Here is a 25,110-nt window from a genome sequence, read left to right on the forward strand (position 1 = left end):
AGAATCAAGTCACCCATAATTTGATCATTGGAACTTCAAACCTGGCTTCCTGGCAGCAGGGGCAGTATGTTTTCTCTCCCCCCCCCCCAGCCTATCAGCTTCTATCATATCTACCTCAAAACTAAACGGCCGAACACGCTTCTGCTATTCCCATACATGGATGATCCAACCCTCATGCGTGTACTGAGTTTCAGTGTGCACGTACATGCAAATGGCCCAATTTTTAGGTTTCAGGCTCAGCAGCACACTGAAATACATGTGACAATGCCTCATCCTGAATCGGACCCTTAAGCTATCAAGGGCATTACTGTCTACTGTGACGGGTAGCTGCTCCCCCACATCATCTATTGACCGTTTTAGCTGGAGATGCCAGAGACAGAACCAGGGACCTTCTGCATGCAAAGCGGATGTTGAACTACTGAGCCACAGTCCCCCCACCCCCGAATACTATATGTGCACTCAGAATAAACCTCCCCAAATCTGATGAAATGGGATCTAGGGCTTTTGCTAGAACAAAACTCGCTAGACTTTTGAGGTGCCATAAGACTCCCGTTTATTTTCCTCCGAAATGATAACTTACGAATCCTGATTATAGAGAGCCCCCAAACAGGTTTGGTTTAGAGGTGCTGAAATATCTCTGCATTTGCAAAGAACCGGGATCTGGGCAAGCAGACAGACGGCAGTCCTCCTTTTTAATTTTTAGGTCCTGCCTCAGGTACAGTTACAAAATTGTCCATCCCAAACGGTTAGCGGTCGTTCAGGCAACAGAGACGTCAGATATCCAAGTATGCAACATGCCAGGAAATCCAAGGCAAGTGGAAGGGAGATACTCTCAGTCTGACTTTGGGAGCGCAAGTCAGGTTTCTGCCGAAAAACCGTCCAGCCACGCAGACTGCCAGAGAGGGAGAGAGGCTTGAATGAATGGTGTTCGGCCATTTTGCTGAAGTTCAGAGTTCCGAAAACAGCGGCTGCTCCCGGGTGCTGCTTCGACTGCCCAAAGGCACGAGGGGACTTCGCGGAGAACTAAAAGAGGGAAACTGACCGCTCCCGAAGAAGAAGGGGATATGGCTGACCTTTCCAGTTGACCAGCACTAAAAGAGAGAGAGAGAAGGGGGGGGAATGCAGGTGAAGCATGAGCCAAGGGCTACGCTGCTTGCTCCAGCCCTGCTCTGGCCGGTTTCATCTCTATGAGCCCTATCTGCCTGACCTGGCTTCTGGAGTTTGAGTGGCCACAACTCTACTGAGTCTATCTTTGGAACATCAAGGCAAGAACTCCCCACTGGGCCAGAAGAAAATGGGCACAGGTTGCGTATCCCTTATCCAGACTGATCCGAAAACCAGACCTTTTGAGCCAGCATGCAGGCATTACTCACAGGCCCTCAGCGGTGCCATTGATGGTTCAATGTACACAAAATTATTTAAAATATTGCTTATAATAACATTCAAGCTATGGTGTAACATATATATAAAACATAAATGAATTTCGTGTTTAGAATTGGGTCCCATCCCCAAGATGTCTATGTACAAAATATTCCAAAGTACGGAAAGATCCAAAATATGGACCACTTCTGGTCCCAAGCAGTCTGGATAAGGGATACTGTACCATAAAAAAATAAAATAAACCAATGCACTGAACATGCTAAAGAGCCCCAAAGCCATGGCCGAGGAAGTTTCCTCTGTACAAATTACTGTTCTGGGAGTACAGCTTCTGTTACATTCTCTGTAGGGGAGGCTAATTCTGCTACATTTTGCATTCAGAGGGACTGAATGAACCAGTCACACCCAACTGAACGCACGTGGCAGAATTACCTCAGGAGGTTGCCTGGTGCGTCTATGTATGGGTCACTGTTTTCAGAGAACAGGAAGCCAACCCCAGATTATTAGCATGCAGAAATACAGGGCACAGGCTCCTCTGAGGGGGAGCAATTTGTCTCTGCTCCAAAGGAAAACCCTTTCTAGCTGCAAGGAGTGCAGTGCAGCTTCAGACTAATTCAGATTTAAAAAACGTGGCTCATCTACCAGAAGTTTGAGAGAGTGCTTAAGGACTAAAAACTTAATTATTATTTTTAAAAAAAAGATAAAATCTGAGATTCTCAGGTTGCTGGATTAGTTCAGAGCAGATTCACAGAATATACAAACAAACTTGGCGGCTAGAAGGCAACCCGCCTGAACTACTGACCAATTTGACCTAGACATTGGAAAGAATTTTAAAAGTTAGAGCGGCTCCTCGGTGGAACAGGCTTCCTTGAGAGGTGGTGGGCTCTCCTTCCCTGGAGTTTTTTAAGCAGAGGCTAGATGGCCATCTGTCGGCAATGCTGATTCTATGACCTTAGGCAGATCATGACAAGGAAGGCATCTTGGCCATCTTCTGGGCATGGAGTAGGGGTCATTGGGGGTGTGGGGGGGGAGGTAGTTGTGAATTTCCTGCATTGTGCAGGGGGTTGGACTAGATGACCCTGGTGGTCCCTTCCAACTCTATGATTCTACGGCCTGGAAATTCCCCCCTACACACACACACACACACACACCTAAGACATGGTGACTAGATCCCGACTGTGTGCAAAACTCATATTTCAACTATTTCCACCCATGGCCCCTCTGAACTAACAACAGGGAACTACTTTGACAGCACAGCAGATGCTGACCTCATGGTCATTCAGATGGGCCAGCGTGGGCTGAAGTCATCCCCCCCACATAAAACACAACATGTCCTGTGAGAATTCTGTCCAGCTGCTGCTTAGACCAGCTAACAACTGCTGCCTTTGGGCGTTCTACGATAGTGGTAAGCTTCTGTTGGCACTCCTACAGGCTCCTCAAAATCCTCTGTAGCTGGACGCAACACTCACCACTGTCAGAACGGCTCCTTTCTTAAAGCAAGGGTGGAAAGCAATCAGCTGGGGCTGGGCGCCAACTTCACCCTGTAAGAAACCGCTGGAGGAAGGAGAAGAAAGGCATTCTTAGCGTAAGGGACGCCCACAGGCTTTGGCAACTATGCTAGCGCTCACACAGGCCGGGGCCCCCATGAAAGCAGTCAGAGCCCCCCAAAAGGCCTCCTGTAACTCTGCCCATTTTGCTGCCCCTCTTCCGGAGGCGAAGAAAGCTATGCAGCTGCACCTCCCTCGCCTCCTTCAAAGCCATCTTCAAATCACTTAGGGCTGTTTAGCTCGGTGGTTAAGGGGAGACATGATAGAGGTCTATAAAATTATGCATAGTTTGGAGAGCGTGGACAGGGAGAAAAGCTTTTCTCCTTCTCTCATAATACCAGATTGCGGGGTCATCTGCTGAAGCTGGAGGGTGAGAGATTCAAAACTGATAAAAGGAAATATTTCACACAACGCATAGTTAAATTGTGGAACTCCCTACCCCAGGATGTGGTGATAGCTGCCAACTTGGAAGGCTTTAAGAGGGGAGTGGGCATGTTCCTGGAGGAGACGGTATCCATGGCTACTAGTAAAAATGGATACTAGTCATGATGCACACCTATTCTCTCCAGGATCAGAGGAGCATGCCTATTATATTAGGTGCTGTGGAAGAAAGGCAGGATAATGCTGCTGCAGTCATCTTGTTTGTGGGCTTCCTAGAGGCTCCTAGTTGGCCACTGTGTGAACAGACTGCTGAACTTGATGGGCCTTGGTCTGATCCAGCATGGCTTTTCTTATGTTCAGCGGAAATGACGCCGCTCTGCATTTGCTCGCATCCATCTCTCGTCTCCCTCTGGTTACTTCAGGTTATTTTTAGCCCCCCCCCCTTTTTGGGTCCACAATCAAATATTGATTTAAAATGTGCCACAAAAGCCACATATCAATCAGGAAAGACGACACAAATAAACCAGCCGAGTTTGGCATCCCAGCAAAACACGAGAAACCAGAGCAACAGCGCCACTGATGTATTTCAGAAATCCATGTGACGCCAATGCCCTCTGAAGCAAAAGACACAAAGGATGCAGCAGAAGGAACATCCTGGGGAGAGAACGCCACATTGTTTCTGCCACCACCACCAAGGTGGCTGTGTCCTATGTCACCACTTGCTGGACCTCTGATAGCCGGAGAGCAAAGGGGAGGGACTTTCCCACTGACTGAAGCATCCACATAGGTTCATGTGTGAGAAGGTGGTCTCCTTCAGGTCTCCAGTCCCAGACCATTCAGGGCTTTAAAGACCAAGAGAAAGACTTGGAAGCAGGCCCAGAAACTCTACTGAGAGCCAGTCCTGTCCCCCAAATATGTGTAAATTCAGATTCATTTATTCATTAGATTCCTCTTCCCTATGGATTCAGTGCTCTCATGGAATCGCTCAGAACTTTTTGCTCCGTAAACACTGATGGCATAATACAGTAAGCTGGCAGATGGCGAGCCACAGGGAGAGCACAAGGAAATGCACGGATCGCAGAGGGGTGGCTGGGCTCAGACATCAAGGGAGCAAGCTCTTGAGGAGAGCATCCCTGCTGCCTGCTCCCAACCGGAGCTTCCTGTCAAATGTAAGTGCAGGAAAACAAATGTGCATTCTTCTCATTCGACAGCAAATGTCAGGGGGTATGTGACACTTCCTACACAAAAGTAATATCTACATGGCATGGGTACGAAGCAGCCTTGAGCAAGTAAACTCCCTCCCCCAAAGACCTAACGGGCTGCTCCTCCTCCCCAAAGGAGCCCATACAAAAGCTTCATTCAGCCAAACGGTTCCTCTGACAGACGCCCCCACCACAGGTGATTTTGCTTGCCAGCGAGACGTTGAAGAGTCTTCTGTGTTGCAATCCCCCACCTGCTGGCTCCCTGAAAGGTTCTGTCTTTGCCAACCCTCTGAAAGGTAGTCCTTGCTAAGAAGGCGCTCGGCCAATTGTGGTTTCAGTGACTGAACAGGTACCCTTCACCAGGGAACGCTTATTCTGCCGCTCGCAGTCTTGGAAGGTCGTTTGAATGGGATCCCATATAGGAAAAGAGTCTGCTCCTGTGATCAAAAGTCCATTGAGGATCTATCCCACATCACATTCCAATGTCCCAGATATGAGGATGAGTGTAAGCGATTTTTGCAGACCATATTATCTTGTTTCCCAGGAAGGTCAGATCAGGAGAAATTAGTCATACTATTGAAAGACAGAGACAAATACATTACGTCTCAAATGGCAAAATTTGCTGCCACCATCATGAAGCATAGAAAGATGATGGGACATGCTGACCATAATATCTCTCACCTGTAATTGCTCTACTCTGGGCCATTTGTCATCTTTTATTTGTCTATGTATTGTATGATCTTTTCTTCCTATTATATTTTAATGATGAATTTGTATTTGCGTTTTAATATTTTATAGGAAATGTTTAATTTTTTTTAAAGTATGTTAAATTACGTTACTATTTTTTTAAATGTTATTTTGTTTTGGCGGAATTTCCACCTTGCTCTGTATTGCTGCTATGACTTTTTTGGCTAATGCAATAAAGACTTGATGATGACAGCGACTGTCATCAAGGTTGCTTTCTGAATTTTCTGTATTCTGTTCCCCTTTGGTGACTGGGTTTCTTTGGCTATCTTTGGAGAACGGCATTTATGAATCTTAATTTTATCACAAGCCATCCCAAGCTGTTGAAAGGGTGGGATAGGAAAAGGTTTTTAAAATAAACACATTTTCCATGATTGGATGGAATTTGATGACGAGACCCCACCCCCAAACACTGTTTGCTGGAATGCAATGACGAAAGGCAAGAAAAGACATCGAGCTTCTGGAAGCCAAGGATGTGGTTCCAGCTTAAGAGCAGCCAAACACCCAAAACTGTGTCAATACAAACCATGGCAAGAGCTCAAATACGGGGCTGTTGCGGGTTCGAAACACCGCGATGATGGTCCTGCAGTTGGAAGAGCCTGCAAACAAGGGGAGAAAAGAAGGGTGAGGGAACCAATTGATGACCATGCAGATCAAGTGAGGTTAAAAGTCCAGCAGAGCCCAAAGAGTGGTTTGCATGTTTGGAGACAGAGGAAAAGACAGAAGCAAGCATTTAGTTCATTTCAGCGGGAATCTAGAAGAATGAATGGCTAACACTTGGGAGAAAGGCAGGCTCGTAAGAATTTTAAATAAGTGGCCTTTTCATTCTCTCCAACTTTGAATGGATGGAGAGTAGCTGCAGAGTGTGGCAAAAGCAGATGCAAAGTAATTACCACAGAAAGTAGACCATGAACCAAACTAGATGTTACATCTGCTACAAGTCAGGTTACGGTTCCCTGACTCATTTTACAGACAGATATGTGGGGGAATTAGCATTCCCAAGCGCTCTAGGGCCCAGTTCACCTCAGGAGTGTGGTTCATGTGTGTGGGGAGAGGTTTTAGCCTTCCCATGTGCTGGAAGCAGGTTTCTGGGAGGTGCTGTCAGGGCATATAGGCCTCCCCCGTGACCATTTCATCTTGGGAAAACAGTGCGGCGGGGGGAGGCTGAAGTTCCTTCTCCTTGTCCCGTGACAAGCTCATGAGCCAAATCAAGACTCAAAGTGTTTGGGAATGTTAGTCAACCCTGACTCATGGCAGACATAATGTCTACTCTGGCCCTCTGAGGTGATTCTGAGTAAAGAGGGAATGCAGACTAACCCAAATGCTCAAGTTCCTCTCTCTCTCGCTCTGTGCCCATTTTGCTGCTAACAAGAGCTCCCATACTTTTATTAGGGCTTAGAGAAGAACTGGCAGATTAGGAATCCGGTTTTCAAAAACCGCACGCACCAAAAAAAAACTTTTGAACAACAAAGATGTTGACTGGACCTTTGTATCTGCAGCCCTGGCTTTAAAGCGGATCACAGAATGCTTTAAAATGCAGATTAGGGAAGTTATTTTAAGCCCCACAAGCAGAAGCAGTTTCGTGCTCTTATGCTCATGCCCGGCATACTGTGACATTTCTTCAGCGGGGTCGGGCGAAACAAAACGGCCGATTCTCATTTCACTATCTGGACTTGGCTATACATAGACAAAAGCACAAAAATATATCTTGTCAAGTGAGGTGTTTGCTTTTTTTCCATGCCTGCCCTCTTGAAGAGGAGAGGGGCTAATTCTTTGCAGCTTGTGTGTGTATAAAGTGCCATCAGGTCACAGCCAGTTTATGGCAACCCAGTAGGGTTTTCAAGGCAAGAGTCTAATAGACATAGTTTGCCATTGCCCTCCTCTGCTTAGCAGCCCGGGAATCCCTTGGTGGTCTCCCATCCAAGTACTAACCAGGGCCGGCCCTGCTTAGCTTTTGAGATCTGATGAGATCAGCTAGCCTAGGCCATCCAGGTCAAGGCCGGCTGCTCGTATATATTTTTTAAAGGGCCAAGCGCCAAAGAATACAAAGTGCATATGGTACTTTCTTGGCAAGATATGCATTTATTGGGAGTATGCAAGCCACAAGATAAAGTGAGGATCTGTCCTATCACTGAAGAGGTAAGGAAGCAGAAGGAAAATTCTCATGGTGCCACTTTGCTTGATCCAGAGTCCCAATGACATAGCTGTGCTTAAATTATCTGGCCTGTATGAAAATTAATTCGAAAGGTGCATTAAGAAAATGAATTGGGCCCCATTTATCCTGCTGGCCGTGAAGCACAGCACTCTACTTGACCAGCAGAAGTCCCAGCATCCTCTAACTTCATCACCAGGAGCCACTTACATATGTTCAAACCCATTCATAGGAGCCATAAGGACTAGAATCTTGCAAAAGACAGTAAGACGGGATCAGAGGAGCATGCCTATTATATTCGGTGCTGTGGAACACAGGCAGGATGCTGCTGCAGTCGTCTTGTTTGTGGGCTTCCTAGAGGCACCTGGTTGGCCACTGTCTGAACAGACTGAAGGACTTGATGGGCCTTGGTCTGCCCCAGCATGGCTTTCCCTTCCTTCTTTCTTTCAAGCTCCCTTGACCAAAAGGTCTTCAGCCGTAAAAGGGGAGCCTTTATTTCTTCAAGGAAAATATGGTGGATAGATACTTGGCTACTGCCAATGTTGTTCTTGGGTCTCTATCCGCCAGTAAAAAGGAGATTGTTGTCTCTTTTGTTCTGGTGGCAGGTAATTTGATTAAGATAGGGGTAATCCATTGATTGCGATAGGAATTATACTGGGGGCATTCCAACATCATATGGGATAATGAATCCACTCTCTTCAGATCACTCCCAGCATGGCTTTTCTTATGTTCTTAAGTTAAGGCTGGGGTTCTTAAGATGAGACTTTTTGAGCTGGACTCATAACTTTTGTTCCCTGCAAGCCCAGGCCCCCGTCTACCTGCCCTGTCCTTACCAAAGCTTCTAAGATTTTACCTCTGATCACAGCTGCGAGCCTCTCACCGCTTGGGTCCCAGACCATGGAATGAATCTCCCCTCCAATCCTGGAAACACAAGGATACAGCATGAGAAAGTCACTGCAAGCCAGGCGAGGGATATTCATGGTAGGTCTGAGAGACCGGCATTCAAACTCTGGCCATTACCAGGACAGCGGACATGGCAAGAATATCACACACACACTGAGAATCACTACTAATACCAAACACTGATCCTATTTTCTAGATACCGGAACAGCGGACATCACACACACACACACACACACACACACACAGAATCACTACTAATACCAAACCGGAACAGCGGACATGGTAAGAATATCACACACACACACTGAGAATCACTACTAATACCAAGCACCGATCCTATTTCCTAGCTTACCTTTGCAGCATTAAGGGCTAGAATCTTGAAGAAGGCGGAGAAGGAGGAGTTGGTTTTTATATGCCGACTTTCTCTACCACTTAAGGAAGAATCAAACCGGCTTACAATCACCTTCCCCTCCCCACAACAGACACCCTGTGTGGTAGGTGGGGCTGAGAGAGTGTGACTAGCCCAAGGTCACCCAGCTGGCTTCATGTGTAGGAGTGGGGAAGCAAAGGCAGTCCACCAGATTAACCTCCGCTACTCAAGTGGAGGAGTGGGGGAATCAAACCTGGTTCTCCAGATCAGAGTCCACTGCTCCAAACCACAGCTCTTAAGCACTACACCATGTTGCGAAGATTTTTCAGATGCTGAAGTAGGCAGCTGCTACTCAGAGCGCACCCACGATACACCCGCATGGAATCGCGTCACACACATAATCGAGCCCGTGGTCCGTTTGTCTCACCTCTCCGCCCCATATAAGGTCTCGAAGGGGGCTTCTGACAAATCTGCTACGATGGAAGCAGTCTTAGATCCACCGACCCACCCCTGCTGCTCACCTGCAAGGCAGGAAAATGGAAGGCTGACTTCAAAGTTAACAAAAGGAAAGAGAAGAGAAAGTGCCGGTGGGGGAGAATGAATGGTATGAGTAGGATGGTTAACTGTGCTTTGTGGGCACCGAAACCCAGGAAGTCTCCGGTTTGAAATTGAAGAGGGGGGCATATTTGTGGCAAGCACTAAGTAGGGAGAGTCTCACAGCTGCAAGAAGTTGTATGAAAAAATAATAACGGTGTAAGATCCCTGCTGAGCCACAAAGCTGTCTGGGTGGCCTCATGAAAGTCACTCCCTCTCTCAGCTTATCCCATCTCACGGGGCTGTTGCAAGGGTGCAACGAAGGCCACACAAGTGAGCCGGAGTGCCTCAGAGAGTGCGTGAGAAGCAAAAGATCTCACAACAGAGAACTGCAGGGCCACAGGGGACCGGAAAGTCACCAAGCCCACCTGTGGGCGAGCCCCCTGTGCTCAAACCCAATAGTTGTATGCTGTATCTGTCTTGGTGAGAACGGAAGTGTCACTGGAACGGTGGGGCTCTCTGGTGGTCCCGAGAGTCCAAGAAATGCCCAGCGTCGCGACCATCTGAACTTTAACAAGACCTCAATTTATATACCACAAGCAGAGAGCCATGGAATGTTCAAGCAAGTGGTATGACATGCTGTAGCAAGAGTGTCAGATGAACACATGAAGCTCCCTTATACTGAATCAGACCCTTGGTCCATCAAAGTCAGTACTGTCTACTCAGACTGGCAGTGGCTCTCCAGGGTCTCAGGCTGAGGTCTTTCACATCACCTTCTTGCCTAGTCCCTTTAACTGGAGACGCCGGGGATTGAACCTGGGACCTTCTGCATGCCAAGCAGATGCTCTACCACTGAGCCACGGCCCCTCCTCTAAACATGCAGCTGCCTTCTACTGAATCAGACCCTTGGTCCATCAAAGTCAGTATTGTCTACTCAGTCCGGCAGCGGCTCTCCAGGGTCTCAGGCAGAGGTCTTTCACATCACCTGCTTGCCTAGTCCCTTTAACTGGAGATGCCGGGAATTGAACCTGAAACCTTTTGCATGCCAAGCAGATGCTCTACCGCTGAGCCACACACTCTGTGAAGACGGACACTACTTTTGTTGTTCTGCTGCTTGTTGTGTTTACCTCTGGGTCTGTTTAAATGGCTTTAACAGAATTGTTAATTGTTTTTTAAGCTGCATGCAGTCTTGAGCATCTTTGGATGGAAAGAGGGTTGGAAAATGGTCTAAACAAACAGTACAAATTATACACACCCAGAGGCGGATATGAAGCTGCAAAAGTTCTTTTCCAGTCCCTACAACTGGGGGTGGGAGAGGGGATTCTAACCAGTTCTGATAGGTTTAAGAATTTGGATGTGGGCTTTGTGGTTCATCTACTGGAAGCTTTTTGCCTTATCCCATTTTCCCTCGCCTCCCTAACAGGTCACGGCTGCATATAATTGTACTTGAAGATCCGATTTCAATGCCAAAGAAAGCTACAATCTACAATCCAAGTAAATTTCCACTAATCTGCTCGCTTTACATTTTTCTGCTTTGGGTAGCAGAACAAGCAATGCAAAAAATCTGCAAATCCTTACGAGTAAAAGAGTCAAGAGCCACTTAGGATGCTCTAAGCTCAAAACCCATTTTTTTGTGCTTGCAGATGCCACGTAGCCCCACAAACGTAGCCATGCCTCCCCCACACTTACCGCTGTACTCCAAGAAAGACAAGGAATAAATCACCGATTCCCCCTGGACTGTGAAGAGTAAGCGGCTGCCATCCGGACTCCAGCACCCTGTCTGGGAAGGGAGATCACAGGTGCTCTTTTTGAACAAGCAAACCCAAAGAACTGGCTCGGGACCAGTTTGATAAAAGAGAAGACGACTGAAGACTTCCCAAAAAAAAAAAAAAAAAAAGGGAATGCTATTTCGAATATGTTAAACAGAAAAGATAGATTGTTAGAGACAAAGATTAGTTTATAAAACTTACTATATAGAATAGAAGAAATTTTATTTTATTTTTTTAAACGTAGACTATAAGAATAATGTATAGGATATTTGAAATGAAGAGACAGATTCCCCGAAGGAGTACAAACTGTGTGAATGTGTGTATATGTAATTTTTTTCCCCTGAAAATGTTAATAAAATAGCTTAAAAAAAAAGAACTGGAACTCGGGATTAAACACATACTAGGCATTTTGCAGCAAGTTTTTAAAAGGGCTGCAAATGAAACCCTGCCAGGTCCAAGATTCAAAGTAAGTAAAAAAAAGGAGACTGGTGCCAAGTAACAAGAATGTAGAAAAAATAGTGCCCCTGACGACTACATGGATACAACAATCAAAACTACATGTATACAGTAATATAAAGCAATTGTATCCCAACACACTACACACTATGAATAAGAATATGTATATTAAAGTGTAAAGGATACAGTGGACTGCCAAAAAAACCAAATCAGTGGGATCAAATCAAGCCTGAACTGCCCCTAGAAGCTAAAATGACTAAACTGAGGCTATCGTATTTTGGTCACATTATGAGAAGACAAGAGTCACTGGGAAAGATAGTCATGCTAGGAAAAGTTGAAGGCAGCAGGAAAAGAGGAAGACCCAACAAGAGATGGATTGACACAATAAAGGAAGCCACAGCCCTCAATTTGCAAGATCTGAGCAAGGCTGTTAAAGTTAAGACACTTTGGAGGACACTGATTCATAGGGTCGCCATGAGTCGGAAACGACTTGATGGCACTTCACACACATATTAAAGAATCTTGCGAAAGATTTGCAGTTGTTCGAAGATTCAAACAACTAGAAAAAAATGCCACTAGGCTAACATGAAACCGTTTTATATGTATTCATTAATGGTATACCGTTCCATTCATGAACTTTTATACAGAAATTGTAACATAAATCATGAACTGATATACAAATAACACTGATCAGATAACATTAACGACAAGTCAGACCTTGGTGAGAGAGAGAGGCATGGAGCCTGGAGCAGAGCGATCTGTCAGGTTAAACTGAATATGTGCTTGGAGGACAGGGATAAGAATCAGTAAGACTTCTAAGGAAGCAGTTAAAATTCACCTGTGAAATTTAAAGCAACAGACTTCTGAAGAAGTGAAAGTGAAACAAGGAAAAACCGCAAAACCTTGTCTTGTCATTAATGTTATCCAATCAATGTTATTTGTATATAAGTACATGATTTATGTTAGTTTCTGTATAAAAATTAATGAATGGAATGGTAAGCCATTAATGAATACATATAAAACAGTTTCATGTTTGCATAGTGGCATTTTTTTCCAGTTGTTTAATTCTAGGTACCACTCCCCTCTATATATTGGCATGTCCAAGATTCAGGCATGATCATGGGGGAGGAGGTGTCAGGGACTGACTCAAATACTGAACCTGGATGGAGAAGGGAGAGACTCATATAAATCAAACTGCCAGAATCAGGTCTTGGAACAGAGCCCATGTAGTCGAAGGAAAGAGAAGCAGATGCACCAACACCTGCAAGGCAGGTGTTCCAATCCTTGGAAAGACACCGTCTCTGGGCAGACTTGTGCAAATCATGCAGTCGGTCGGAATTATCCTCTGCCTGCTCAGTGCAAATAATGACCTACTTTGTAGACCCTTCAAAGGATGAGCAAGATAAATGAACGTAACCCTCTTTGTGCCTAGTGGATACAGGTGGGCTAATCTTATTGATTAAAAAAAAAATAAAAACAGTCAAAGGCAACCAGAGTTTGCCGCCACCTTTGCCTTTGTCGAGGCATCCTGCCAGCACGCATATCTGGTTCAGAAGCTTTCTCCCACAATGCTTTGCAACCTACCCGGCAGGGACCCTTGATCGTTGGCCACTTCTCGCAAGTCCACATCTGAACCTCCCAGACTCTGCAAAAAAATAAATAAAAAAAAAATACACATTGGATATAGTACCCAAAGAACTGGATCATAAAGAACTCTTTAATTATATGTTAACGGCAGCGAGAGTGGTTTTGGCATCAATGTGGAAGAAAGAAGAAATCAAGATAGAAAGATGGAGAGAGAAAATGGCTGAATACGCGGTGATGGCAAAGCTGAATCATTTGTTGAATTGAAGACCCGAGGGGGGATTTTAGAAGAAATGGAAACCATCTTATGATTATGCACAATTGTAATTTTAACATTATGTAGTAGAATAATCTGAAAGAGAGCAATAAATACTCATTGAGTAGGTAGGAATAATGTAGGAGAATAAATAGGAGGTGTTTTAGAAGCAGGAATCAGCAATACATAATTTTATATGCATGGTAGATGGTTATATAGCAATAATCAAGATTTAATAAGTAGCCTAGTATGTTGTTAAGAATGATAGTTGGCAGATTAGATGATGAGCTGCAGTGAAAATAAGGATCAATTTTATAAATTATTAGGCACTATATTATACTCCAATGCAGGGACTTTAGAACTTTATAAAATGAAGTTTTTCAAGAATGATATAGATTTTGCCTAGCATACGAAGGCTGTTAATAGACGGTACCTTTTGGAAGGATTGTTATATTGTATGTCTGGGTATGTAAGAATGTTGTGTTTTGTATTTTCTTTTTTGTTGTTAATAAAAAATTGTTTAAAAAATACACAATATGCTGGGGAAAAGTAAGACTCCTCTGGGTGGAATTAGATACAACAAGATGTTTAGAGGAACTGTGGCAGCGAATGACTGTCTTTATATATAAGCAGGTTTGTAGTGGTGGATCAGGTTGTGGGAAGCCCAGGTTCGAATCTTTGCTCCGCCACAGAAGCTTGCTGGTGGACCCTGGACTAGTCACACACTCTTAGCCCAACTTACTTCACACAGATGTTGAGAGGATAAAATGGAGGACAGGTAAATAATGTATACCCCTCTGAGCTTCTTGGAGGAAAGGTGAGATACAAACGTATTAAAATAAATTAACTCGCTGTCATGGATCACTTGCTACAGAAGGTTTATAAGGCTCCTAAACACTTCTCTACCCACCTGAAGACGGCTGAAGGTGTGGCAGCTAGCACTTTGCTGCCGTCAGGTGACCAAGCCAAGTACGTGACCCCGCCTCCTCCAAACCACTGCAGCTGGACACAGTTTTCTGTAGATACGTCCCACACCTAATGTGAATAAGGACAAAGGAGGGAATTAGAGAAGAGGCTGGAAAGCTGAACATTTGCCTTGCAAACCTGAGAACCAGAGCGGATCCCTCCCTCCTCCCCTTAGTGACTTGCTGACCCATGCTCATGTCACAGCCACAGATTCCCACCTCTACACAATACCACTCATCCTTCTCTCACGGTTGGGAACTACGGCTGCACACAGTCATCGTATTAGAAATCTCCTTATTTGCTTGGTCTTGTGTGGCTTTGGAGCTTCCCCTCCTACCCACCCACACAGGCAAAAACAACGCTCTGGCCTCACCAGCATGGCGGTATCAACAGGCGATGCTGACAGGAGCAATCCTCCGCTGGGTGCCCATGCCAGGCTGGTAACAGGGCAGTGCCCGGGGTGGCTGAGAACCTGGGCGCAACCAGACGACGGCCTGCGGGGGCAAGAGACAAAAGGCAAGATCTTTCCACCAGGAGCAGAGGGCACACAACACCTGAAGCACTCAGAGCCAAAACTGTTCTCTGCACATGCACTGAATGCTGAATATCACATTGGTTGACCAGTGCAGAATTCAATTTCTGGGGAATACCAGCTTTCTTGGCACACGTGTGCAGGCAGTCTAGCACTCATAGGAGGAGGAGGAAAAAGAAGAGGAAGAAGAAGAAGAGATGGAAGAAGAGGAAGAAGAAGAGTTGGTTTTTATATGCCAACATTCTCTACCACTTAAGGGAGAATCAAACCGGCTTACCATCACCTTCCCTTCCCCTCCCCACAACAGACACCCTGTGAGGTACGTGGGGCTGAGAGAGCTCTTAATAGAACTGTGACTAGCCCAAGGTCACCCAGCTGACTTTGTGTGTAGGAGTGGGGAAATAAATCCAGTTCACCATATTAGCCTCCGCCACTCATGTGGAAGAGCGAGGAATCAAACCCGGTTCTCCAGATCAGACTCCACCGCTCCAGCCCACCGCTCTTAACCACTACACCACTCTGGCTCTCTGATAAGCAACATCCACAGGGCCTAGAGAAATATCACGAACCAGAGGGGACCCAGTAGCACTTCCAGCGCCTGCAAGGGCTATGTCCCTCCCTCCACAGCCAGCAGAAACGGAGTAAGAAGCAGATGTGTACATGTTTCTTGGCATGAGTTACATTTCAGATTCTTTCGTATACAGAACAAAACAGGAGGCCAGTAGCACCTGAAAAGATTAGATAAGCCGTCATAAGTCAGAGTCCTACGCATCTGAGGATGACACCTTTGGTTCATGAAAGCCCTATGCTGGGAATACATTTTGTTAGTCTTTAAGGTGCTGCTGGACCACTGTTTTATTTTGCTGCTGCAGACTAACACAGTTTTTTTGGAGGGGGGTTACTGTCACGTCACAGCTGGCTTATGGCGACCCCTTAGGGTTTTCAAGGCAAGAGACCTTCGGAGGTGGTTTGCCTTTGCCTGCCTCCGCGCCACAACCCCAGTATTCCTTGGAGGTCTCCCATCCAAATACTTGCCATGGTCAGGGCTGAGAGTGTGTGAAGAAGTAGGTTTTTATATGCTGACTTTCTCTACCCTTTAAGGAGAATCAAAGTGGCTTAAAATTTCCTTTCCTTCCTCTCCCCGTAACAGGCACCTTGTGAGGTATGTGGGGCTGAGAGAGTTCTGAGAGAACTGTGACTAGCCCAAGGTCACCCAGCTGGCTTCATGTGTAGGACTGAGGAAACCAACCTGGTACACCAGATTAGAGTCTGCTGCTCATGTGGAGGAGTGGGGAATCAAACCCGGTTCTCCAGATCAGAGTCCACCACTCCTAACCACTACACCACACCAGAGGTCACCCAGCAAGCTACCATGGCGCAAGTGGGGATTCGAACCTGGGTGTCAACTAAGAGTCCATCCTAAGCATCCCAATAATAGACACACTCAGACAAGGGCAATTCCTAAGCAATGCTAATTTATTAGGAGCAAAAAAGACAGATTACAGAAGTTTACCACCCCACGGGCAAGTGAGGCTATCAATGGGGTTACACAGAAGGGCTGAAGTATAAACATTCTCGGCAGAGAAAGAGCAACATGTTGTGGTAACGATTCCCAGAGGATGAAGTCATAATAGAGATAATCACACTTGTACACAGGATCTGAGGCCTGAGAACCTTGAGCGCCAGCCAGCTCCTGACCTTGACAGGGAGCCAGCCTCTGGCCTGCACCTGGCAGATCTCTGCTCAAGCAGGCAGCAAAGGCCTGACACTGGGTTTCCCAGCTCCTATTCTAACACCGTAACCACTACACCATGCTGGCTCTCAACACAGTTTACCCATCTGGAATTTTTAACGGTCATAGCTCTGAGAATGGGGCTGGGAAAAGGAAGAAAATAAATGGGAAAGAGCCCCCGCCCCCAACAAAACAAAAAACCCAAACAAGACAGTCCCTCATAATCTTGAGGACCCAAAAACTGCTAGGGTTCCCTAAAGTTCAAATTGTGACATGAAAGAACAACTGTGCCCGTGAGAGTCAACATGGGTTCCAGTTGATGAGTAAACTTCGGTGAGGGCTGCAATTACTGGCTCCTTACCTGGTGGAGAGGGAAGTGGGATCCAGATGCCAAAGCAGGACACAGCTGTGGCAAGCCACTGCAAGGATGGACGCACACAGAGGCTTCCACGCCAGCGATGCCACGTTCCTCTGCAAACGATGTTTCAGGATCGGGACGGTTGTGCTGGAGAGGAGAGGGAAGACAGAGGTAACCACAGAAGAACCACACCTCCCCCCAGTTAGGACACAACCACAGGTGCGTGGGTATCCAAGCACCCACTGTCAAGCAGGGTGCGAGCACTCTTATTCGCACAAGGTTTTCGTGCGAGTTTTGGCAGCAGAAATTTCGGAGCCTGGATTTCTTGTGTCCAAACGAATGCTCCAGTTGCTGCCCCGCACAGGCCTAGAGCATGGAACCAACCCCTCCTTCCCATTCCAGTTGATGCATTATAGCTAAGCAGTCAGCAAGTGTGCAGTGGTTAGAGCCTAGAAAGACACCTTGCCATGAAATTCACTGGGTGACTTTTGGTCAGTCACTGTCTCTCAGCCTCACCTACCCTCACAGGGTTATGATAAAATGAAGGGATGAACCATCTGTGCTACTCTCTGCTCCTTGGAGGGAGGGGAGGATAAACATTAGATCAGGGCTCCCCAGTGTGGTGCTTGTGGGTGCCATGGTACCTGCCAGCACCTTTTCTGGAGCCCACCAAGTGTTCTCAGGAAGTGGGTGGGGCCAGATAGGGATCCCCCCCAGCAAGGTTTCTGATTGGCTTTGTAAACGGTTTTCCACAGCAAGGACTGGCAAAAGGTAGCCGGCGGTCCTTCTAGGGGACCACTAATCCATTTTGTAAGACCACCTAATGCCTACAGAGTTCCTTGTGAGTGATGCTGGATTCGGTGGCTTGTTGTCTGAATTAGAAAATCATTCTGTGTCGTGTTGCTAAGCAACAATGCAGAGGATTATTTAACACAGACTAGCTATGCTTAACTGTTAGGACATATTCTTGCTAGGTCAATTCTAAGCACATTGGTAGACGCGCAAGAAGGCCACACAAGACTAAATACCATCTCTCTCCTACCGCTCCCCTGGGAATTTATAGAGCATCTCCTTCTGGCAACTTTGAATCACACCTGCTGCTGCTTCTTCTTCTTGAGGAGCCGTGGCTCAGTGGTAGAGCATCTGCTTGGCATGCAGAAGGTCTTAGGTTTAATCCTTGGCATCTCCAGTTAAAGGGACCAGGCAAGTAGGTGATGTGAAAGACCTCAGCCTGAGACCCTGGAGAGCAGCTGCCAGTCTGAGTAGACAATACTGACTCTGATGGACCCAGGGTCTGATTTAAAGGCAGCTTCATGTGTTCTCAAACTGTTCTATCTAAGTTAATGCCAGGACTGAGCTCTGACATTTCTTCTTTTCTGAACAATCAATGCATTTTCTAAAAACCTGTTAAGGAGCTTGCAAGGATGAAAATGGCAAATCCTTGCTCTAGATGAAGAAGAAAAAGAGTTGGTTTTTATATGCTGACTTTCTCTACCACTTAAGGGAGAATCAAACTGGGTTACAGTCACCTTCCCTTCCCCTCCCCACAACAGATACCCTGTGAGGTAGGTGGGGCTAAGAGAGGGGTGACTAGCCCAGGGTCACCCAGCTGGCTTTGTGTGTAGGAGTGGGGAAACAAATCCAGTTCACCAGATTAGCCTCTGCCCTTCATGTGGAGGAGTGGGGAATCAAACCCAGTTCTCCAGATCAGACTCCACCGCTCCAAACCACTGGTCTTAACCACTACACCACACTGGCTCTCATGGGGAATCACAGTTTTTTGAATGCCTGTTCCTTGCCTTATTACAACTGATATCCAGGAATAAGGAGAAAGGACCCCGACTTTCTGTAACCTCAGAAGAAGCTTTTGAGACCAAGTCCACATGTAGAAATAACATTCCTTACCTCTTGGCATTGTAAACACGAATGGAGTCGTCCAGCAGGGCCACTGCAAACTTGCTGGTGTGGGGATGCCAGGCAAAGGCTCGAATTGAGCAGCCGGACCTAGATCATTACGATCGGGAGGAAGTTAAGACAGAAAAGCATGTTTCATTTACGCAAGAGTGGAAGAAGAGCTAACAGGCAGAAGCCTGGCAAATCTGGAGTAAGTGGGACCAACAGCTCATTCTTGAGAAAAGTGAAGGTCAGTCATGTGAAAGCAAAGCTTCAAAGGTTGAGCTACAAACTACACACTAAAACAAAATAATTACATTTACTGCAAGGTGTACACTATAAAATTGTTAAAAACACAGGGCCTGGAATACAGGCTATATATAAACAGATGAACACATGAAGCTGCCTTCTACTGAATCAGACCCTTGGTCCATCGAAGTCAGTATTGTTTGCTCAGACCGGCAGCGGCTCTACAGGGATCACTTCAGGGATGACTTAGGAGTGATGCAACAGAACATGCGTGTCAAGACCTGCCTGCCCTGAGCACAAAGAACTTACCAATCCACAGCCTGGGAGAATTCGGCTATCATATCTTCACTTGGCAACTTTGGAGGAAAGAGAAAAATAAAGAAAAAATAAGCCAACAGTATTTTGGCATTAGTCTCATGTGGTTGGCGCAGGTTTCAAAACTGGGTTTCAAGCAAGCCACATGCTGAAGTCAGGCCAGAAGGAAAGCAAGAAGAGCTCTGCTGGATCAAACCAGTGGTCCATCCAGTCCAACATGCCGCTTCATATAGCAGCCAACCAATTGCCTTAGAGTGTCAACAAACAGAGTGTAGAGATTTACTGCCTCTGAATGGGGAGGGTCCCTTTAGTCACCATGGCTAGCAGCCACTGAGACTGTTCCTCCATGCATAGATCTGTCTTTTAAAATCACCTGTGCTCGTGGTCATCACTACATTCACTGGCACTGAATTCCACAATTTAATTACTCATCAAGTCCTTCCGTCTGCCCTGAACCTACTGGCTATCAAGAAGAAGAAGAAGAGTTGGTTTTTATATGCCGACTTTCTCTACCACTTAAGGGAGAATCAAACTGGCTTACAATCACCTTCCCTTCCCCTTCCCACAACTGATACCCTTAAGGGAAGGTGGGGTTGAGAGAGCTCTAAGAGAGCTGTGACTAGCCAGCGAGGTGTAGTGGTCAAGAGTGGTGGTTTGAAGCGGTGGACTTTAATCTGGAGAACCGGGTTTGATTCTCCATTCCTCCACATGAGCGGCGAACGCTAATCTGGTGAACCAGGCTGGTTTTCCCACTTCTCCACATGAAGCTCCTACACATGAGCTCTCTCAGACCCGCCTACCTCACAGGGTGTCTGTTGTGGGGAGGGGAAGGTGATAGTGAGCTGGTTTGATTCTTCCTTAAGTGGTAGAGAAAGTCGGCATATAAAAACCAACTCTTCTTCTAGCCCAAAATCACTCAGCTGGCTTCATGTGTAGGAGGATTGCCAACTGAGTTCCTTTGAGTTGTTATGGAGAGAGAAACAGTTATTTCTGTCCACTTTCTTCACCCAGTGCGTAATTTTATAAACATCTCCCCTTTTAGCAGTCTTCCCTCTAAACTGAAGACTCTTTAACATCTCCCCCAACGAAGCTGCCCCAGCCCCTTAATCCATCTCAGCTGCCTTCTTCTGCTCTTCTTCCAGCTCCAGAAGGCCTAGCGGGATGAGGTTTGACTTGGGGAGAGAAGATTCAGAGGGGGCTCGGTTGGCACAGCTGGCACCCTGGCCATACTCCCAGCCGGGACTGTCCCTCCCTCCTGCTATCCATCATCCTAGTGCCTTGCTTAGGTCGACACTGCTCAAACCTTACCGACAAGTGAGGGAAAAAGGAGCCGTGGAGGGATGAGGCCCAGTGACAGAGAGTGAGCGTACAGCGCGATCCTGCTCTCAGCCACCGGACAGCTGCAAGGAAACAGACGACACAGTCAGGTGGGAGTTTTCATCTGTTTACTTGCTTTATTTATTGTCCACCTTCCTCACTAAAGCGGATTACAGGATAAAAAACAGTCCAATCTGACAGCGTAAAACAGCCAAGGAACAACAGAAAAGTACTAGGATTACAGAATTCTAGAGTACTGCTAATTTCTGAGAGAGAGGCCATTTATGCATGGTCGATTTTGATGCTCGCTCAAAACTCTTTTTTAAAATGCGACTTTAAAAATGCCTATTCGCGGTCCCACCGCAAAAGGAGAATTCCACACACCCCACTTGCTCCTTCGTTCCTGTTCACATAGCCATTAGCATGTGCATAGCTAACACACTGCTGTTATTTTGCATGGTTCCTTCAGGGGATTCTTTGCGGCGGGGGTGGCACAAACACCAAAGGTCACATTAAAGGGGCTCTTAAGTAATGAGAAGCAGGTATGCGCCGGCTTTGCAGTCACTTCCAAAATGACAGTCCAGCGTGAAAAATTCAAAACAAACATGTGGGGCAGTTCAGCCTGGAACGTGCTGCTAATTACCAAGCATAAATGGCCAGAGAGAGGTTTATTATTACGGCGTTAGCCAGAAAAGATACAAACCTTGTCAATAAAACCCATTACATGATAAAATAATCTCTTTGTACAAAATACAGATAAAATTATATCAATTAAAATTAACCTTATTAACACTAGCAATCTATTCAGAGTGGATTTTAATTGCTGCAAAACAAAATTTGGCTACCTGTAAATAACACTGAGAGTCTCCCTCCCATAAGAGGAATTTCATATTCTCTTCCTCCGGACTGGATTCCATTGTGTTAATAAGGGGAAGAATTAGCTTCTGACGGATTCCCTTGTAATAGATACACCTAAATAGAACTGCTAATTTCTGAGGGTTTTCCAAGCTAAGTGAGGGTTTTCCAAGCCAAGTTCAACTACAGATTGACAGGTGCCATGCTGTGGTTCCCCCTGCCCCATGTATACATGTGTCTATGGACAGTGACGCTCTCTCTCGCTTTCATCTTTCTTTTCAATCAAAGAGAACACGATCCTTGCATAATACTGGTCTATTATCAACTAGCCCAGGGGCTGCCAACCTATTCTTTAATGAGAGCTACTTCTGAGTAATGAAAAACATCCTGAGCGACTCCCCCCCCCATCCCCTATGGCATGTTACTAAGTTTTGTTCTGCCCTAGAAACAGAACATGGACTAAGAAGAGTACCAGATACAAAGCTATCAGCTCAGCAGCATGCAGAAAAACAATGATAGAAAAGCTTAAAAAACACACCATACAACAGATATTTTTCAGCTTTTTCCTGGATTTTCTAGAGGATAAACAAGTGACTCTGCAGCAGCCAGGAAGCTACCTGTTCAAGATGCCTGAACTGTGGCATTTCCTCTGTCTCAGGCAACATAATGGTATCCAGAAATTTCAAGGCAGAAGTAAACAATGCAAACGACATGGGGCTGCCCCCCAAAATGCCATCTCACTGAGTGTTTCCCAACACTGAGATTGTCTTGCAGGCCGGCATGGGAACACACAATTTGATGACGCTAGGGCACAAGGTAAATGCTACTACATGTTAAGGAAGAGGAAGAAAAAGAAGTTGGTTTTTATATGCTGACTTTCTCTATCACTGAAGGGAGACTCAAACTGGCTTACAATCACCTTCCCTTCCCCTCCCCACAACAAACACCCTGTGAGGTAGGTGGGGCTGAGAGAGCTCTAAGAGAGCTGTGACTAGCTCAAGGTCACCCAGCTGGCTTCGTGTGTAGGAGTGGGGAAACAAATCCAGTTCACCAGATTAGCCTCCACTGCTCATGTGGAGGAGAGGGGAATCAAACCTGGTTCTCCAGATCAGACTCCACCGCTCCAAACCACTGCTCTTAACCACTACACCATGCTGGAGACACGAGGTCACAGCTTGGGTGGTATATGTTTGCCCTCGGTGATGTAGCTTGCCAGGTGAGGTTGAGCCAATAACATACTGTCAGCCTCACCCTCCTCACAGGGTTGTCATGAGGATAAAATGGGGAAGATAAAATGACAGATCAGAGTCCACCACTCCAAACCACTGCTCTTAACCATTACACCATGCTGGCTGTAATCCAATTGGCTTTAAACCAATGCTCTGAGGAAAAAGCAAGTGCAAAGAGCACAAAAGGGGCCCTGAGATATAAACAGGAGGCATTCGTACTGTAAAGATACTGAGAGCTCCGGGCACTCTCAATGTTACCTAGTTGCTTTGCAGAGTCTGTCCAAGAGTGCTCATCCAGCCCCTGGTTCAAGTGCTCCTCCCACTCTGCATTCGCCAGCTCTTCCAGCACTCCGGTCATGCCAACCTCACGCCTAGGAGCAGAGGAAGTTCTGTGATATCTCTGGCAGGTCAGTCACCCTGGGCATACTTTTTAAAAAAATCTTTTTATTTTTATACCTACAAATAACAAAGTACATCTAGCATATACACACCGTACAATCACAACACAGACTGTTACATTTTGTCAAAGCACATTCTAACCTAGTATCACCAGACCTTGCAATATTCTCTTCCACCAGCCTTCTTTGATTACATTAACTATAAATAATATAATACTGGAGAACAGAAAAGAGAGACAACTTAATAATTCACCCTTAAGATTTCTAATTAAAAAATTAGATCTTCATCATTTATGTGCCTGTTTTCACCACATAAGTCCGTCGGGATATTCTCCAGTTTTCTTTCCGACAACTCTCCAGCCTTCAAGAAAAGCTCAAGAGGCGTAAACGCGATTTGAAATGCTCAGAAACCACCCCGTTTTTCCTGTAAGATTGGAGCAGATTCTGGTTTAAGCACGAGGATCTTTCGCCATCCTGTCTAGCCTGACCCAAACTCACCAGGCACTAATGCACCTCTTCCACAGCATCTCCCGGTGATGAATGAAGGCCGGCTTCGTGCTGTGTTCCAGGCGACTGTGGGCTTTCAGTGTTTCTTTGGGGATGGTCAGGGTGGGCAGGTCCTCCACCTGTACAGCCAGCCAAATGGCAAAAGGAAGGAGAAAAACCTCAAAACCTATTTGTACAAAAGAACTTGGCGGCGACCACGGAAGAAAAGGGCTTATCTATCAGTACTTATCCTTTTCAGAGTTATTCCATTCTAAGCCCATACATCTCAATGTGTTTTTTCTTGGTCCCTTTTAATTCTGGCATTAATTGAAATGAGTCTCCCTCTTATGAATGCTTTACTTGTGTCCCAAATTGCAGAGCTTGAAATCTCTGGTGTGTTGTTGAAGTTAAAGAATTCTTCAATTTCTTTTTCACATTGAACGGCTATATTTTTCCGTTGGAAGCTTAATGACCAAATCCTACATCTTCTTGGGCTGTGCTCACATTGAGTCCAAGTTAGTTCAATTGGACTGTGATCAGAAAACGTTCTTGGTGCAATTTCTACGGGACCCAGATTTAACAATATTGTCTTTGAAATCCAACACACATCAATGCTACAGTAAGTTGTGTTGGTCGGAATAGAATGAATAATCTCTGGTGTTTTGATTTTTAGTTCTCCAGGCATCTACCAAATGAAGTTCTTTCTTAAAACGTAATGCATTGCGTGGAAGTTTTCCTCCAGTGCTATTTCGAGATTTATCAATCCTGAGGGTTGCACTGTTTATTTCAACTTGAGGAGAAAACATATATGGCAGCCTCTGTGTGCAACTGTGAGAGTTTTCAGGTGCAGGAATTAGAACTAGGCGTGGCATTTTGCATCAGGAAAATCTCTAAGTTTTCATACAAATCAGGTTTGTAGCCCATCAGGGTGCAAAGACTGCATGCAGGGGAAGCAAGAAGAGAAATCCCGACTAGAGATGGGAGGGCAAAGGATTTCTAGTAAAGAAATAAGGCTTAACATTCTAAATAGCTCTTTTCTTCTCCTTGTTACTAGAATTATGCAAAATGTGTGTAAGTGGAATTTTGCACAATGAATACAGGTTGCAGGATTCTTAATGGAATCAACAGCTGTTGCTTACCTGTGCTTGGATAGGATGTGGAAGCTCCTCATTGCTGTGCCCAGAAACCAGTGCATTGTTATATTCATAAAAAGTGATCTCTGTTGGAGGTGGTGGGGCTGGGAAGAGTGCTAAAGAACACATCCTAGTGGGGCTGGATCCAGGAAGAAATGGTAGAGAGAAAGTTTGTCAAACTGGGCAGCACTATAGAAGCAAACCAGTAAAATCAGCTTACTTTCTGAAATCATACAGCCGCCTCCCCCCAAAATCTAAGCCTGACGGTGCAAGAGAACTTGAATACCCCAAAATTCCATCCCCTAGGCATCCCCTAGGAGCCCCATGGTGCAGAGTGGTAAGCTGCAGTACTGCAGTCCAAGCTCTGCTCAC

General features: G+C 45.8%; 1 protein-coding gene across 1 annotated transcript; it reads right to left on the reverse strand.

The window, feature by feature from the left end:
- Positions 1-936: 936 nt before the first annotated feature.
- Positions 937-24,867, reverse strand: AAAS (aladin WD repeat nucleoporin). Its single transcript, XM_056854476.1, has 16 exons — positions 24,745-24,867; positions 23,618-23,745; positions 22,980-23,092; positions 20,629-20,720; positions 19,315-19,361; positions 18,769-18,867; positions 16,867-17,010; positions 14,615-14,735; positions 14,186-14,310; positions 13,020-13,080; positions 10,900-10,990; positions 9,104-9,197; positions 8,257-8,324; positions 5,778-5,850; positions 2,847-2,931; positions 937-1,091 (listed from the first exon to the last, which is right to left on the reverse strand). The coding sequence occupies exons 1-16, from the start codon at positions 24,865-24,867 to the stop codon at positions 948-950; spliced, it is 1,608 nt and encodes a 535-aa protein (XP_056710454.1). The 3' UTR covers positions 937-947.
- Positions 24,868-25,110: the final 243 nt, after the last annotated feature.

The sequence above is a fragment of the Euleptes europaea genome, chromosome 1, assembly GCF_029931775.1.
Source record: "Euleptes europaea isolate rEulEur1 chromosome 1, rEulEur1.hap1, whole genome shotgun sequence".
Classification (NCBI taxonomy): Eukaryota; Metazoa; Chordata; class Lepidosauria; order Squamata; family Sphaerodactylidae; genus Euleptes; species Euleptes europaea.

Excerpts from the sequence above, each read along its gene's own strand:
- AAAS (XM_056854476.1), bottom strand. The coding sequence starts at position 24,867 with ATGTGTTCTTTAGCACTCTTCCCAGCCCCACCACCTCCAACAGAGATC. Across the intron at positions 18,868-19,314 it reads TTCTCCCAGGCTGTGGATTG|GTCCGGCTGCTCAATTCGAG; the intron begins GTAAGTTCTTTG and ends GTAATGATCTAG. Across the intron at positions 2,932-5,777 it reads GTATTTGAGCTCTTGCCATG|CGGTTTCTTACAGGGTGAAG; the intron begins GTTTGTATTGAC and ends TCCTTCCTCCAG.